The sequence below is a fragment of the Callospermophilus lateralis genome, chromosome 12 (genome assembly GCF_048772815.1).
Source record: "Callospermophilus lateralis isolate mCalLat2 chromosome 12, mCalLat2.hap1, whole genome shotgun sequence".
NCBI classification, from domain to species: domain Eukaryota; kingdom Metazoa; phylum Chordata; class Mammalia; order Rodentia; family Sciuridae; genus Callospermophilus; species Callospermophilus lateralis.
In genome coordinates, this window is record NC_135316.1 from 30,231,425 (window position 1) to 30,248,412 (window position 16,988).

The window sequence follows — 16,988 nt, forward strand, 5'->3', positions numbered from 1 at the left end:
ATTTTTTCCTCTTCTAAACTTGTTCTTGTCAGGTCTTTTGGTGACAGCAGTGAAAAAGCTGACTGAAACAGCCATGGATTCTTTCTGAACTTTGTTCTCCTTGTCCATCCCTGGTGTTTACTTTATGTAAAATGAAATGATCATATTAGTATATACACATTAGACTCTTATCTGAATTTTTAACTTAGGTCAGAATTTCATCAGATATTCTCAATTTGCCCAGAGGACCAAGCAGTTTAAACATCCACTGACAAAAGAAAACAAAAATTGATCGAGTGACCTTGGACGAGTCACCTTACCTCTCAATAATTTTGTTTCTATGGAAGAAGGTGCTGGTGTGCCTGTGGTTAGGTGCATTATTCTTATAGCTCTAACATGCCACTATTTAGAATTCTAGACAGGCTGTGATGGGTGGGAGTCAAGGGGCTGCAGATCCAGGACTTCTCTGAGTTTCGAGGCCATACATCAGATATCTTGGAAATATCTGTTTCCTGAAGAAACTACGCAGTTAACACCAGGCCAGAATCAGAAACTGCGAAAAAATAGGAGGTCAGGAGTTACACTGCCTCCGCTTGCAAAATATGGCAACTGACAAGCAGGCAAATAGGTAGCAAACAGGCTCAGACCCCGAGTCCCCCCAGGCTGCCACCTTCTAGAACAGCCTCCCTAAAGCACCAATCCAATCCCCCATCAGCCCACTGTACTGCATTCCCCGCCACCTGAAAGCCCCCGGTCCTACGCAGTGCTGCGGTCCTTCCCAGCCTCCCCAGCCCGCTCCTCCTCCCGCGGGGTTCTCCGCAGCACTGCCGGTCCCCCGCCCCCCGCGCCGCAGCCCGGGCCAGCGGGGCCCGCAGCGGTAGCGTTCGCGGGCGCTGTCGCATTGGCCGTTGCGGCACGAACCGCGCAGCCTCCGCGGCTGTGGGGCACGGGCGCCGGCGGCGGTCCCCGCCAGTCCGTAGCCCAGAGAGTCGCCGGCTCTCCCATGGCCCTCGCGCCGCGGCCCCTGTGCCCAGCCTTGCGCTCAGCCTTCTCCGCTCACCCGGGGCGGCCGAGTCAGCGACACGGGCGTGATGCTGAAGGGTGCAGGCCTGGACAAAGCTCTTAAGATGTCCCTGCAGCGGAGGGCGAGGATCGGCTCGTCTGTGGGTGAGCGGGGAGGGGCGCCGCGGGGAGGGTGGGCCCGGGCTGGGGGCGGGGGCGGCGCGCCCGCTGTTATGTGACACTGCCCCGCCCTGTGCTTGGCCCCCCTCCTCCCAGGGCTGCTGGGGCTGCAGGACCCGCTCACTCCACGCTCTTTCTGTAGTGGGGATGGGGTGGCGCCAATGCACCTAAGGAGGCTAAACGGACCAATGCTCGGGCAAAGGGGGCGGCGGGCGTCAGAGACCCCAGATCCGCCTGGTACAGGTGTGTGTGTGTGTGTGTGTGTGTGTGTGTGTGTGTGTGTGTACGTGTGTGCGCGTTGCGCGCATGCCCGTGCGCCCCACGCGTTGCTGCGACTGATGGACGTTACTAGAGCCGCAGTTGCCGGCCGTGTTCCCAGCGGCGGTGCGCGCGGTTGGTCGGCTCTGGGGACTTTTGGCCTAACCTGCTGGCGGCTGCGGCGAGTTGTGCAGTGTCTTTTGCAGAGTTCTAAGAGCCAGAGCAGTGGAGTGTTTTCTATCACCTGGGGCCCGGGTCCTCGCGCGCACAGTAGCGACGTATACTAGCTCACCATAACCGGTGCAGACACTGTGTCCAGAAGCTCACACAGATAAGACAGGCAGGCAGGCAGACAGACTCACATTCAGGCTCCTACATATTGATTGCGACTGAAATCCTTGAAAACAGTAGCATTCTTGGGTACTTCAAATACAGCTTCCCCAACCACTCACCTGGTTGAGTCCTTTGTTATGTTATATAACATATTTAGAAACCATGATCTTGTGGAATTGGCTGATCTGTGGTTATGACACATGATGGGTTAGCTAGACGCTAGCTAATGCAAAATTGAAAAAGGACCTTCTAAAGATTTGGTTTCTTACTGATTCAGGACTCTCGGCAAGTGGGAGACAAGAGAAAGGTTCAGGGTTTAGAGCTGGGGTCACTTGCCCTCTTCCTGTTTTGAGAAAATAGACATAGAAAAGTAAGCGACTTTCATATTTCAGTAGTTGAGTAATGTGAGAGGGAAACAAGCTTCTTAGGTAATTTTGATGAAGGTTTGTTAAACTTGAGCAAAGTCAGGGCACTTTCAAATTCATTTTGGGGAGACCTCCCTCTTGAAAGGACCATCAGCTTCAGGGTCTAGACAAGGGAGAAAGAGTGGAAACAGGGAGACAATTGGGAGGAGCTGCAGTAATCTATTAGGGGTGTGTTGTACCAATGTGAAAGCAGAGTGGGGAAAGGTGGGGACAACCTTTCTGTGTTGGAAGGTACAGCCAAGGGTATTTGCTTATGCTTTGGATGAGGGCCTTGTAAAGAGGGAGAATCAGAGGTGTCTCCAAGGCGATTGGTCTGAGAAACTGCAAGAATACGCCACTTGCTAAGATGAGGAGACTGCAGAGGAACACGTTCTCCTTTGGAGGTGGGAGGGTTGGGGGAATTCGGTTTTGACCATATCACACTTGAGATGCCCATTAGAGAATACAGGGGGTATGCTTAGTAGGTAGCTGGGTTTATAAATCTGGGGTGTAGGGGTGTGTTCAAGGTCAGAAATACAAATTCAACAATCGTCTTAGTATGACTGGTTCCAGGCATTCTTGCCTTGAAGATGGGCAGGGCCCAGCTCTTGGAAGAGCCTTGCACTTGTCTTAATGTTTTACTGTTGCTGTTTTGAATTTTTAATAATTTCTAAAGAAGGTACCCACAAATTTATTTTGCACCGGGCCCTAAAAATTACATAACTGTACCCAGATGTCAGTGTGTACAGATGTAGCTTGGAAAAGAAGCGTCTGAGGAGATTCTGAGCATTCCAGTGTTTCAAGGTTGGGGAAATCCGGGGCAACAGAGGTGTTTGAGAGAATGGCCAGAACGCTTGGAAGCCCAGAGAGGCAGGAATGCTACTGAGAGCTCCAGAAAGATGAGGCCTGGGCACTGGTGCTTGATTTAGCCTTGTGGAGGTCACAGTTGACCTTGAAAGAGCTGCTGTTGTGTAATCATAAGAAAGAATGTCTGATAGAATAGGTGCGAGAGATAACAAGAGGACAAGAATTGGAAACAGCAAGTCCAGAAAACTCATTTGGATACATTTTTCACTAAAGCGAGTGGAGAGGAATCAAATTGAGTAGTAGCAGGAGAAGATGTGAGTTCAAGAGAGCATGTTTTAAGACTGATCCTCTAGCAGGACAGTGTGATGGCACACATGTCAAATTAAGGGACTTTTGGTGGGGAACAGTGGTCCAAGAGTCACAGTGAGGAGCAGGGGCCTCAAAGCAGAGTAATTAAGGTAAGAAGGTTCAGGACTATTTGGAGAGATGGGGGTCTGGGAATCTCATTATTGAGAGGTGGATATTCTAGAAGACAAATGAAAGATTTTATGGGATGGGGTCTATTTAGAGCATTTCTATAATAAATGTGCAAGAAGAGGACCTGAGTAGTATGGGCTTCCAGGATTGACTCATAAAAACTTGGGTAAAGGGCCTGACAGTGTGTAATCCCATAAAAATATTAAAGATATGTGATTTTTCAGTGAAGTCTGTTGCTTCTCATTTTGTACAGTCTTTCCATAAAAGGATCACAGGCCACAGTCAGCTTCAAGTTCTGCTAAGCAGAGTACTATTTAGTAAAGGAATTCTGAGATGACTATCTCTCTTTGGAGACATCTTTGACTTCTCTATTTGGATTATTCTGTTGCACTTCTGTCAGTTCTATCTTTGCAAAGATATATTTTGTGCTAGTGTGTCTTAGATATTTTGCTCAATGATAGGAATCCAAAGACTAGTAAGAAGGGGGTTATCTTGTCCTTATGGAGCTTGCAGTTGCTCAAGGTAGAACCTTTTAATCTAGTAAGGGAGACAGAATGGAAACAAAGCCATTGATTTCACAAATATATATTGATCATCTACTCTGTGCCAGGCACCATTCTGAGTGCTGGAGATGGAGCCGTGAATTGAGCAGGTGCGTACTCATAGAGCTCATGGTCTAGGGGTTGATTACAAGGCATGTGGTAAGGGCTGGCAACTCCTATCCAAACTTGAGTTTATGCTTGCCACAACCCGCACAGCTAACCCTAAAGACTGTTGAGGGGTGATGGGGGATTAAGAAAGACATACAAACATTTACAAAGAGAAAACTGGGACTGGGTGGGACACCGACCTCTGGTGGAGGAACAGTGACCCAGAGCTAGCACAGCACGCTTATTACATAGGTGTTATCATCAAAAAGTTATTTGTGGGAAAATTTCTCCAAAGCAGGCAGGCTTGAAGGTCACAGCACTTGCAAGATATTGTGGTTATTTTGTTATGCCCAGAATTCTCTATCCCCAGCAGCTGGTGTCTGAGCTCAAGGTCAAGACTGTTATGGTTCCATGCCTTTGCATGAAACACTCTGCATCTTTGTTTGGAACTTCCTCAGTCAGGGCACTGCCATAGCTCCTGGGAAATCTCATCCTGTACCGTTGCACAGAATATTACCATGGCAAAGTGCAGCCACAGCTTTGAGTCAGTCAAAGACCATGGTCCAAATCACTGCTCTCCACATACACTCACAGGTGATACACAGGCATGAATAGGGAAGTTAGGCAAGTGTGTGGGGGCAGTGGGGAGTGGAAATAGGAAAGGAGAGTTGTTTTCTGGGGACTACAGCTTCATACTGTCCAGCCTATCTTCTTGAATTTCTGGATTTGGCTAAATAAAAGATTATCATAAAGAGTAGGTGGGCAGCAAGTGCATAGACCAAATACCAAACCCAATGATTGCAGATCTTCCAGAAACTGTCCTGGGAGTTCTGCTGTAAATCTCACACCTAATCTATCTCTCCTGCCCTCTCTTGGTCATGAAAAATGGTTTTTCTTCTGGTCATGAAAGATGCCTTTTTTTTTAAAAACAAAAACAAAAACAAAAACCATGAGTTCCTATATGGACTTTGCTTTCCCATAACATCTTGCCCCAAGTTTTGAGGAGAATAATCAGGGCAACTGAAAATACAAAGAGCTGTAATGTTACACCATAAGAGCTGCAAGATATCCCAGAGATCATTTAATCCCTTCATTTCACAGGATGAAAAAAAAATACAGAGAAATTCTTTGCTTAGTGGTTAATCTCCAACAGAATCAGCTAATTCCCAAGTCTAGTGAACGTTCTGCAATCTCCAACCAGCCTAGATCTATATCACATCTGAGGTGAACAGAACGAATTCATTCATTCCACTTGTTTGCTCTTCTTTCATAAGAAATAAAGATAGACATGGGTCTAATTTCTCTGGGTTCCATTTTCTCCACCATCTAGTAACTACTCAATAAAAATTTGCCTGAGTTGTGTCCTGGGTAATTTGGGGGCTTGTTCTAAAGATTTAGATTTTGTTTGGAAGTATATGTGTGTGGGGGTCTAGATGCCAAATTTTTGGGCTGGGGCTGGGGCTCAGCAGTAGGGCACTTGCCTGAAATGTATGAGGCCCTGAGTTCAAGTCTCAGTACCACGTATAAATAAAGAAAATAAAGGTCCATTGACAACTAAAAAAAAAAAAAATTAAAAAATGACAAATTTTAGGGTTGGAGGGAATTGGATTCAAATTTTACACTTTTTGTTACCCATATGGTTGAACATATTCTTTTACTTCTCTTATAGACAAGGATGTTTTTGCCTCACAAGGTTTGTAGTGGTATGTGTGATGTGTACACAAATGCATGTGTTAATTATTTCATGTGTGATGAAGCTTATATAGGCAATATGTTATATTTCTAATGCTGTCATCAACTAAGACAAACTCCTTCACCTAGACATTTACCCTACAGAATAGCAGAAAAGGCAAGAACTTCAGTTGTCCTTTTCCCCCTAAATCTAACGGTGGAGGCCTAACTAGGAAATAACTGCATAGACATGATAGAGGAATTTAAGTGTTCTTTCAGCATTGTTATCCAGGCATATGTGATTGCAGAAATGAACACTCACCAGCCACTCTGATTTTAGAATGTTCGTCCCCTGGTGTCTCTGAAGGTTATCACCTCCTGTTGGAAGTAGTATGTCTTGTGCCTTCAGGTGGCCAATATGCACCTCACTTGATAGCTTCAGTTGTTTAATAATTGATTTTACATTTACAACAGACATTTTATCTTAAGCCCTTATCTGAGAGAGGTGCCGGCTAGACAAATGGATTAAATTAAATTTATTCTCTAAAATGTTTTTAGACATTTATGAGAGGATGTGTGTACAGTGCCTCTAAGGATGGGTCTCTACCCTCACTCTTTGGATCTTTACAGTTACTAAATATGCGTCTCGTCAATATGACACTGATATAAGATGTTATTTACATCCTTTTAGTCCGGTAAAAACCCTCAGAGCAAATGTTAACAACCATTAAGAAAGGCTAAAAATAAAAGTGATCTCACATTCATAACCTGGGAGTTTCTCCTTATCATTGTCAAGGGCAAACAGAAAACAGGACCTGCTCCAGACCAGGAGAGGGCTCTTCTGGGGATAGAGAGGCACTGAAGTGGGGAATAGTCATGTCCTCGTGGCTCCCTGGGTCCGTGTGTCCATAGAATGTGTGTGAAGCCATGTGGGGTGCTTGTAGTCCCAGTTACTCTGGACCAAGCTGAGACAGAAGATCACTTGAGCCCAGGGGGTTCAGAACCAGCAACCAATTCTGTCAGTATAGTGAGACCCATCAAAAAAATAAAATAAAATAAAAATAAAAAAGAGAAAAAGAAGTACATAGGGATGATGTTTATTCACCAGCCATTGTTGGAGGACTTACTGCATCAACCTGTTACCATACATGTGTGTCTTATTTTTGTGTGTGTCTCTTGCTTTGATGGTTCATCTCTTACCTTCCTCCCACCTCTCTGTAAGAACCACCATCTGATATGTCATCATATTTCATCCTAAAAAGTGACCTAATCCTGCCCAATTCATGAATTGTTCTTTGCTCAAATAAACTCAGTTAAAAATTTTAAAAGTGACCTAATTCTCATTCATTTTGATTCAGAGAGTTTGCATTTGGACGTACATTTTCCACCCTTGTGTAATCTTATGCCAGATAATCAGTATGTGTATATTTCATGTTTCAGAGATGTATTTGAGTGCACTTCCCCTTTTTGTATCTCCAGAAATTCTGTGTTAGCTGCGCACAGCACCAAGGATCCCAGTATTACTGTAAATATTTTAAGCACATTACTGAGACTGATTATACGGGGAACTAGGGTAAGAAAACTACTCCATGGAATGAGGAATTCCCTATTCTGACATTGAAATCTCATTGCAAATACTAAGTTCAAAGACACTTTTTTTTTTTTTTTTCATGGTCATGATGCCCTTGTAGAGTGGAGCAGATCATTTGTATTCAATGGAGAAAACAGCCGATTGCCTGCTGGTATATTCCCTTGGTATGCCAGGGGATCAGGCCTCTTACCAGCTATCTTTAGCTACATAATGATTATCTTTATTTAAGACTCTTTTCAACTTGCGCTTTCTTTTCCTCATTCTACTGTGTCAAGGAAGCATAACTTTGCCTTTAAAACTACAGAATTTTTGCTTTTAGAGCTCACAGCAGTAGTTTATATATATATATATATATATATATATATATGTAGCAAACAAGGTGATCCTCTTTCCTCAGGAATCTAAGGAGACTTGTTCAGCAGCTGGGGTTGAGCTGAACCTATTGCTAAGCTCTAAGAGAGTGTACTGTTTCTGCAGTATCCCCAGCCCCACATGCCACTTCCCCAAGTTGTCCTGCTTCTTGTTAATGTTGGAGAGAATAATAGAAATACACTTGCTGGGTCTACTCTAAGTTCATTTTCATGTTGCCCTTTCTGGATGTTTGGAAATACATTTCCTTAACTCTATTTAACTATTGTACCGTATGATTTTCTGATGGGACCGGGCAGATTTTCTGAAAGGGCAGATACCAACACTGGCAGGCCCTGAGAAGGGTTCTCCAGTAACAAGAAATTGGGCTGGACACAAACTGAAAGGAAGATTGTAAATGAAGTGCAGAGTCAGGGCCTGTCATCATATACCAATTGGGAAATAATGAGGCTTGAATCAGGGCAACATCAGAGAAAAGAGAGGGCTTATGGGAAACAGCTGAGTTGAAATCCAGACTCCATAGAGAGGGAAACCAGGAAGTGAGAGATGAGGGAGGAACTCTCCTGATCATGGGCAAGTAGAAAAGTGGTATTATTTGTCTTTGGCGGAGCCTAAGATCTTTTATACAGAGTTGGCAAAACTTAACAGAGTTAGAGGTTATCAGAGTTGAAAGGTAAATTTTATAGAACTGTGCCACCTAGTATAGTGGCCACTAGCCACAAATGTGGCTTGAGGAAAGGTGAGTCAGAACAGAGCTGTGCTGTTATTGTAAAATACACACTGGATTTCCAGGACCTAGTACAAAAAAGAAATTTAAAATATGTTATAAGGAATCAGTAATAGGTTTTATGTTTACTACATATTGAAAAAATTATATTTTTGATATGTCAGGCAAAATAAAATGTTATTAAAATTATTTTCTGAATTTCTTTTTACTTTTTTTCATGTGGCTACTAGAAAATTTTAAATTGTCACTATGTGGCTTGCAGTATATTTCTGTTAGAGAACAGTATTACAAATCATCTAGTCCAAACATTTTTGATTGACTATTCATGGAGCTTCAGACTTTCAGAAATAAAATCATTGGACCATCAGCACACCTTTGGGGACACCAAAGACACAAAAGGGCTCCAGAGACTTGCCCAATGATCCAAGGACAGTGTCCGAGGGAAAGACCCTAGAGACAAGTGTCTTTGGATTCCTGCAGTAGTCTTTTCAGGAGAGTTTTGTCTTCCTCTTACCATGTACAAAAATATGCCTTGGGCATAATCTAAGATATTCACCTTAAATTAATTTTGAAGATGAACTGGGTCATAGTACTGTGAAATGCTGTTATGTCTCTGAACATGATCTCTAATAAAATCCAGTTATTTGAGTCTTTGACTGTTGACTGATGTTATCAGTCAATGTTTGTAGAGAAGATCTTTAAATATCATGCGCTTTTCACTTATGAGTAAGGGAGCCCCTGCCTGCGTGTTGCCCAGTCTGGGGAGAACAGTGGCAAATCCCTGGAACTCTCACACCAGGAGCCTTTAAGACCAGAGGCATCTCAGCGTTTTTTTTTTTTTCCTCCTCAGAGACCAGTCACTAGAGTTGGATTTATTATTGTTTTCTTCCCCGCTCATTCCCATCCTCCCTCCCTCCCCCTCATTCCCCTTTGTCTAGTCCAGTGAATTTCTAATCTTTCCCTCCCTTGTTGAGGGTTAGCATCCACATATCAGGGAGAACATTTCTGCCTTTGGTTTTTTGGAACTGGCTTATTTCACTTAGCATGATGTCCTCCAGTTAGAAATGTCTCCTTCTTCACATATATCTTCTCTGTAATTTATGGCTTTCTCAAGTAAGTTTGTCAGGAAAATGGAGGAAGTAAATACAGAAAAAAAAAATCTTTTCTAGGTGTTGTTTGCAAGGTTTGGTCCCCCACAGGTTCATGTCATGGAAGCTCATTCCTCTGTGTGTGCTGTTAGGAGGTGGGGCCTAGTGGAGGCCTTTAGGTCACTTACTGGGGTTTGGCCCTCAGAAGGGATTAGAATAGTTCCTGTGGGACCCTGAGTTGTTTCTCTTAAGAGTGATTTTATAAAGGATCCAGCCTGGCAGGTCAAGTCACCATGGTTGGCTTCTTCTCTCACTATGTGATCTCTCTCCTTCTCACACGCTCGCTCCTACCATTGTGATGCATTCGAGATCCTCACCAGAACTGAGCTAATGCTGGCACTATGGCCTGGAACCTCCAGAACCATGAGCTAAACAAACCTCTTTTCTTTATAAAGTTATGCAGCTTCAGGTATTTCATTATGGCAGCAGAAAATGGACTACCATAGTGTTCAAACACCATTGGGTTGTTAGCATCCCTGAGTCTTGCTGAGAAGACAAAGATAAATTTTATTTCCAGGAGATAATGCTAGACTTTTTTTTTTTTTAATAATTGTTCAGGGCTTTGAATTTTTAGAAATTTCTTTTAAACTGTACTGAAGAAATTATGTGCTGTGATAATAAATATAGTGATGATAACCAAGACAATGCTTGTGTGATTATTGGTAGTCTGATATCTTGTATCAGAAGTATATGATTAGGGTGCTTTGGCTCCCAATCTGTGAGTCTGTAAAATGAAGAGTTAAGCTGCCAGTAGCCTAGGATATTTTCCAAAGGAGATCTTGGCTTTATTTATTTATTTTGTGGTGCTGGGAATTGAGCCAGGGCCTCACACACTTTAGGCAGGTGCTGTACCATCGAGCTACACCCCCTCTCATCTGAGACCTTGGATTTGTGAACATGGGCATAGAGTATGACCGAGGGTACCCAGGGTAAGAGAGCTATTTCGTAGGAGGCGCAAGTCCATCATCCGGGCTCTTATGCAGATGATACATTGATAAGATGTACCAGGGCAAGGTGGGCAGTACTGTGCTGAGGTGGTGGACGTGACATTTGGAGGTGGTGAAGTCTGTGTTAACACTGACTTGAGCACGGGAGCATCACACCATAACATCAGCACCATGATGTCAGCACTGAAGGGTCATATTGTAGCAAATGTTAATGACGTGTATCCTCCAGTGAAGTATCATACAGAATGGCTCCCCTGCCCTGAGAATCCCCTGACCTTGCCCATTCATCCATCCCTAGAAACCACTGCTCCTTTTACTGTCTCTGTAGTTTTGTCTTCCCCAGAATGTCATGTAGTTGGAATCATGTACTTAAGATTCTTCCATGAATTTTCATGACTGGATAGCTCATTTCTTTCTATCCCTGTACCGTATTCCATCATCTGGATATACCAGTTTATTTACCCAGTCACCTACTGAAGTACATTTTGGTTGCTTCCAGTTTTAGGGAATTATGAATAAAGCTGCTTTAAACACTTGTGTGCAGGTTTTTTTTTTTTTTTGTGGACTTAAGTTTTCAACTTCTCTGGCTAAATACCAAGGAGTGCAATTGCTGGACCATATGGTAAGAATATGTTTACTTTTATAAGAGACTGCCAGACTGTGTAAAGTAGCTGTATAATTTTGTATTCCCATCAGCAATGAGCGAGAGTTCCTGTTTCTCCACATCATCACCAGCATTTGGTGTCATTATTTTGGATTTTAGACATTTAATAGGTGAGTAGTGGTATCTCATTATTGTTGGAATTTGCAATTCCCTGATGACATATGATATGGAGCATCTTTTCATGCTTAATTGCCATCTGTATTTCTTCTTTGGTAAAACATCTGTCCAGATCTTTTACCCATTTATAAATTATTTATTTTCCTATTGTTGAATTTTAGGAGATCTTTATATGTTTAGGGTTTTGGTCCAGTAGTTTGCCACTGTGCCCAAAAGACCTGATGAGAACAATTTTAAAGGAGGAAAAGTTTATTAGGGACTCAGAGGTCACAGTACACTGGTGGCCTACACCATTGATCTGGGTCAAAGGTGAGGCAGAACATAGTGGCAGAAGAGTGTGGTAGAGGAACGTGTCTCAGGACATGGCCACAGGAAGCAGATAGGGCTGTGGTTCACCAGAGACAAAATATATACCCCAAAGTCATGCTCCTGTGACCTCTCTCCTCCAGCCACACCGTACCTGCCTACAATTACCACCCAGGTAATCCCTGTCAAGGGATTAATGCACTGATTAGGTTAAGGCTCTCATAACCTAATCGTTTGACTTTTTTTGCATTGTCTCACATATGAGCTTTGGGGGAATTTAGGAAAATTTTATGATTTAGATATGACATTAATGACAGGTATCCTCCAGTGAAGTATCATACAGAATATGTATGATACTTTAAACATTTTTTCCCAGTCCATGGCTTTTCTTTTTTTCCATTTTCTCCCAGTCCATGGCTTTTCTTTTCATTCACCTGACAGTGGTTTTTGCTGAGAAGTTTTAATTTTTTGCAAAACCCAACACTTTTTCTTTCATGAATCATGCTTTCAGTGTTCAAGTTTTCTTCAACGATATTTTTTCTCAGCGTTTTTAAGTTCATACACATACACTCATTCTTCCAGATGACACTTGTAAGTGATGAAGACACATATTTACTTACTTTTGTTCCTAATTATAGCTAGAGTTAATCAGCATATATCTCCTTTCTTGTCCATAGTGACCTCCCCCAAACAAAGAGAAGACAGAAAACTTCGCAAAGTCTTATTCCATGCTGTCTTATCCCCTTCCTTGTCAAAATCACCAGGGAGTAATTCATCCCGCCCCACACACACAGTTAACAGGGATTTATGGATCTACTCACCAGTGCTTTCTTAGGTTTCATTCTTCTTGGTGAGCAGATCCCTGGGGATCTTTCAGTGAGCATCTGTGAGTTGTAAACAGTCGGATTATTTGTGTTCCTGAAAAATGCATCCATAACATCATCCCAATTAAGCAACCATGTGCTGAATATGGAATTCAAGGCCATATATTCCTTTCTGTCAGCCCTTTGTTATCTTTCAATTGCCAGATTTGCTGATAAGAATCTGTTAATCTGATTCTTGTTCTTTTACAGCTTTATTTTTATTTATTTATTTTTTTTACTGATGTAGTCATTCTTTTTTTTTTTTTTTAGTTTTTTTTTTGTTCTTTTTAGTTATATGTTACAGTAGAATATATTTTGATGCATTATACATACATGGAGTATAACTTGTGGTTGTACCTGATGTGGAGTTACACTGGTGGTCATGTATTCATATATGAACATAGGAAAGTTATGTCCCATTCATTCTGCTGTCTTTCCTATTCCCATTCCCTCTCCCTTCCCTTCCTTGCTCTTTTTTAATCCAGTGAACTTCTATTCTTCCTCCTTCACCCCGCCTTATTGTGTGTTAGCATCTGTGTATCAGAGAGAACATTTGGCCTTATTTCACTTAGCATGATATTGTCTCCAGTTCCATCCATTTACTGGCAAATGCCATAATTACACTTACACTCATCTTTATGGCTGAATAATATTCCATTGTGTGTACATATATATATACCACATTTTATTTATCCATTCATCTGTTGAAGGGCACCTAGGTTGGTACTATACCTTAACTATTGTGAATTAAGCTGCTGTAAACATTGATGTGGCCACATCACTATAGTCTTTTGGGAGTGGGATAACTGGGTCAAATGGTGGTTCCATTCTAAGCTTTCTGAGGAATCCCTACTGCTTTCCAGAGTGGTTGCACCAATTTGCAGTTGATATAGTCATTCTTGATGTTCTGAAATTTCAGCATAATGTGTTTTCCCCTACTAGTTATCTTCTCAGTGCTGGAAAGCCTTTTCAGTCTGAGAATTGTATCTTTTTTTTCTCTGTCTCTGTCTCTGTCTCTCTCTCTCTCTCTCTGTCTCTTTCTCTCTCTTTTTCTGGTACTGGGGATTGAACTCAGGGGCACTCAACCACTGACCCCCATCCCCAGCCCTATTTTGAATTTTTTTTTGGAGACATGGTCTCACTGTGTTGCTTAGCCCCTCACTTTTGCTGAGGCTGGCTTTGAACTCATGATCCTTCTGCCTCAGCCTCCTGAGCTGCTGGGATTACAGGCGTGCACCACTGCGCCCACCTCATTGGACTAGGAATTCTCACATCTTCAGTCTTCAAGTCTGCTCTCCCCTGAGTCTCCCCATTCTTCATTCCACTTTAGAATTGTACTGCTCTCACTGCCTCTGTCTCTCCCCCAGCTTTCTGAATTTTCCTTTCACATTCTTAATCCCCTTGTGCATCATTTTGAACAAATTTCTTGGCTTTGTCTAATAGTTCAGTAATTCACTCCTCAGCTTTGATTTATTTTTTTCTCTTTCAGTTATTATTGTCTATTGAGTTTTTATTCAACAGTTATATATATATATATTTTATTTTAAAGACTTCTAATTCTTTTTTCTCCATAATAGTCTAGTATTGTCTCATGCATTGACACCTCATTCATTTCCTGGAGGATGTGAATTATAGTTACTTAAAAGACTTTTTCTGATTGCTTTAGTGTTTGTGAGTTCTGTTGTGCTTTGTCTTTTTTGTTGAGTTAATATGTCTTAATTGCCCGTGAACTCTCTGTCTCTCTCTCTTTTTTACCCTTCCATGGGTATGGAAGGAGTAAAGAAAAGGGTCAGGGTTCATGCACTGTCTTTAGTGAGCTCAGGGTTGGATGGAATGTGCCACTCACTGGCCTACACTGAAAATGGCCAGTCATTGCTTTTCTTTCCTACTGCATGACCAGCTCAATGTCCTGTGTACAGAGGAGAACCCTCTCCAAAAGCAAACTGTCAGGCTTTCCATTTCCAAAAGGCCAATGTTGTAGTGATTTAGCCCTCACCCAGGGTGGTTTGGGATCATGTGAGCCATAGGACACATTGATTTGCTCTTTCATTTTTGTGTTGAAATGTGTACTTGCTGGTAGAGGAGGGCAAGCAAACAAGCTATGCTATTTTTGTGTGATTTAGGGTGCAGTTTAGGCTGTATCCAATATCCTTTCTTTAGGAGAGGATATCTCCTAGACAACTCCAGTGAGACTTGTTTTGAGTGTGACAATGACACTTACTACCTAGGTATCCACAGGGAAGTTACCTAATTCTCTCAGCCTCATTGTCTCCCTCTATAAACTGTGGCTCATAATACCTCCCCACTGAATTATTGAGAAACTTAAACAAGATAACATATATAAAGCACAAAACATTACCTGAAACTTAATAAGTGTTATTTATCATTATAAAATTAATTATTAAAGCAACAACTATTAATGTGACATAATTATTTCCAGAATAATATACTAGGGATACAGGGACCTGGACTACCTCCATTTTATTTTGTCTTGTAACTAAATTGTTCACTTCTCTCAAGATCATTTGATTGTTTATATGGAGATGATGTCTTTGGAGGGTCTAATGACTACCATGATTAGCCTAACGTTTAAAGAGCATTAGAAATGTCATTTGTGGAAACGTGCAAGAATTTCTCTTTTCTTGAGAAACAAAACCAGTTTTCTATGTGGTGATGGTGCTTTGTGAAACTTAGAGGAGCTCAGTGGTTATGCAGAGTCCTGTCGACCAACCTAGCTGCTTCCACTCCTGAGTTGATATGGCCGCAGACTGAGTTGACACCCATTCAAACTTGCATTTCAGCAAAACTGTGCGAAGCGATGTGGTAGGTGATCCGCAAGTAGGGATGGATGTTTTTTGCTTTGGAAAATATCCTGTCCTTTCTTTTCTGAAGCAATTTAGTGATGTCATTTTTCCTTCTCCTCTGATTTCTCCTTAGAACCCACCATCGAGGGACCTACCTAACTGGTCCTGTAAATATAGGAATTAATCGCTGTCCTGGTCTGTTAAGGGGATAATTTCCCCACTTCTTTTTTTTTTTTAATTATTCTAATTTGTTATATATGTCAGCAGAATGCGTTTCAATTAATATTACACATATGCAGCACAGTTTCTCATATCTCATACAACCTAGAGTTATACCATTCGTGTCTTTATACATGTACTTAGAGTAATGATGTCCATCTCATTCCACTGCCTTTCCTACTCCCATGCCCCCTCCCTTCCCCTCCCTCCCCTTTTCCCTATCTAGAGTTCATATGTTCCTCCCATTCCCATTATGAATCATCCTCCTTATATCAGATATTTGACATTTGGTTTTTGGGGATTGGCTTACTTCACTTAGCATTATGTTCCAACTCCATCCATTTACCTGCAAATGCCATGATTTTATTCTCTTTTATTGCTGAGTAATATTCTATTGTGTGTATATACCACGGTTTCTTTATCCAAGTGAGGGGCATCTAGGTTGGTTCCACAGTTTAGCTATTGTGAATTGTGCTGCTATAAACATTGATGTGGCTGCATCCCTGTAGAATGCTGTTTTTAAGTCCTTTTGGGTATAGACTGAGGAGTGGGATAGATGGGTCAAATGGTGGTTCCATTTCCAGTTTTCCAAGGAATCTCCATACTGCTTTCCATATTGGCTGCACCAATTTGCAGTCCCACCAGCAATGTAAGAGTGTGCCCTTTCCCCCCACATCCTGGCCAACACTTATGGTTGTTTGTATTCTTAATAGCTGCCATTCTGACTGGAGTGAAATGAAATCTTAGAATAGTTTTGATTTGTATTTTTCTAATTGCTAGAGATGTTGAACATTTTTTCATATATTTGTTGATTGATTATTTATCAACTTCTGAGAAGTGTCTGTTCAGTTCCTTGGCCCATTTATTGATTGGGTTATTTGTTTTTTTTGGTGTTGAGATTTTTGAGTTCTCAATATATCTTAGAGATTAGTACTCTGTCTGATACTCCACTTCTTTAGTTTTTGAAAAATAAAGAGAACAGACTGATTCTGTGCTTGGAATTCTGCTCCTAAATGACCAGATAAATTTTGTTCAGGTGGCTGTGCTAGAGAGCAATTGAGGATTTCCAGGGCAGTGGTGACAGCCATGTGCCTCAGACCCCATGTATTAGCAGAAACTAAGATAGTGCAAATGGGTCTGAGCAGCGGGGTCTAAATGGACCTCTTTCCACGTTCTAAACTTTTGTCTCCTCTCATTTGTGTGTGCACATTGATCTCTAAACTCTTCCTCCAGCTTTTTAGTCACTTTCGGGTGGCTGAGTCCTGGGCACATCCTGAGTCATTGTTAGCACATCCTAGTTATTGAAGGTGTTGGGCTTAACTCTTGGTGTTGTCTGCCTACTTGAGCCTGTGTTTAGTAGCAGTTTGCATCATCACTGGGATATGCATAGCTACCCGGCCTTGGATACCTCACTGGTCCCTAAAATGGGTATCAATAACAAACCCCCTTCACCAACTCACCTCAGTGTACCT

The 16,988-nt window shown here is 42.0% G+C and overlaps 1 protein-coding gene across 2 annotated transcripts in view; it reads left to right on the forward strand.

The window, feature by feature from the left end:
• The first annotated feature begins 1,070 nt into the window (after positions 1 to 1,070).
• LOC143411875 (phospholipid-transporting ATPase IB) overlaps positions 1,071 to 16,988 on the forward strand; it is a 606,876-nt gene continuing 590,958 nt past the window's right edge. For both annotated transcript variants that reach the window (XM_076872750.2, XM_076872751.2), the window contains exon 1: positions 1,071 to 1,146. In XM_076872750.2, coding sequence (XP_076728865.2) covers positions 1,071 to 1,146 — 76 coding nt within the window. The remainder of the gene's footprint in view (positions 1,147 to 16,988) is intronic.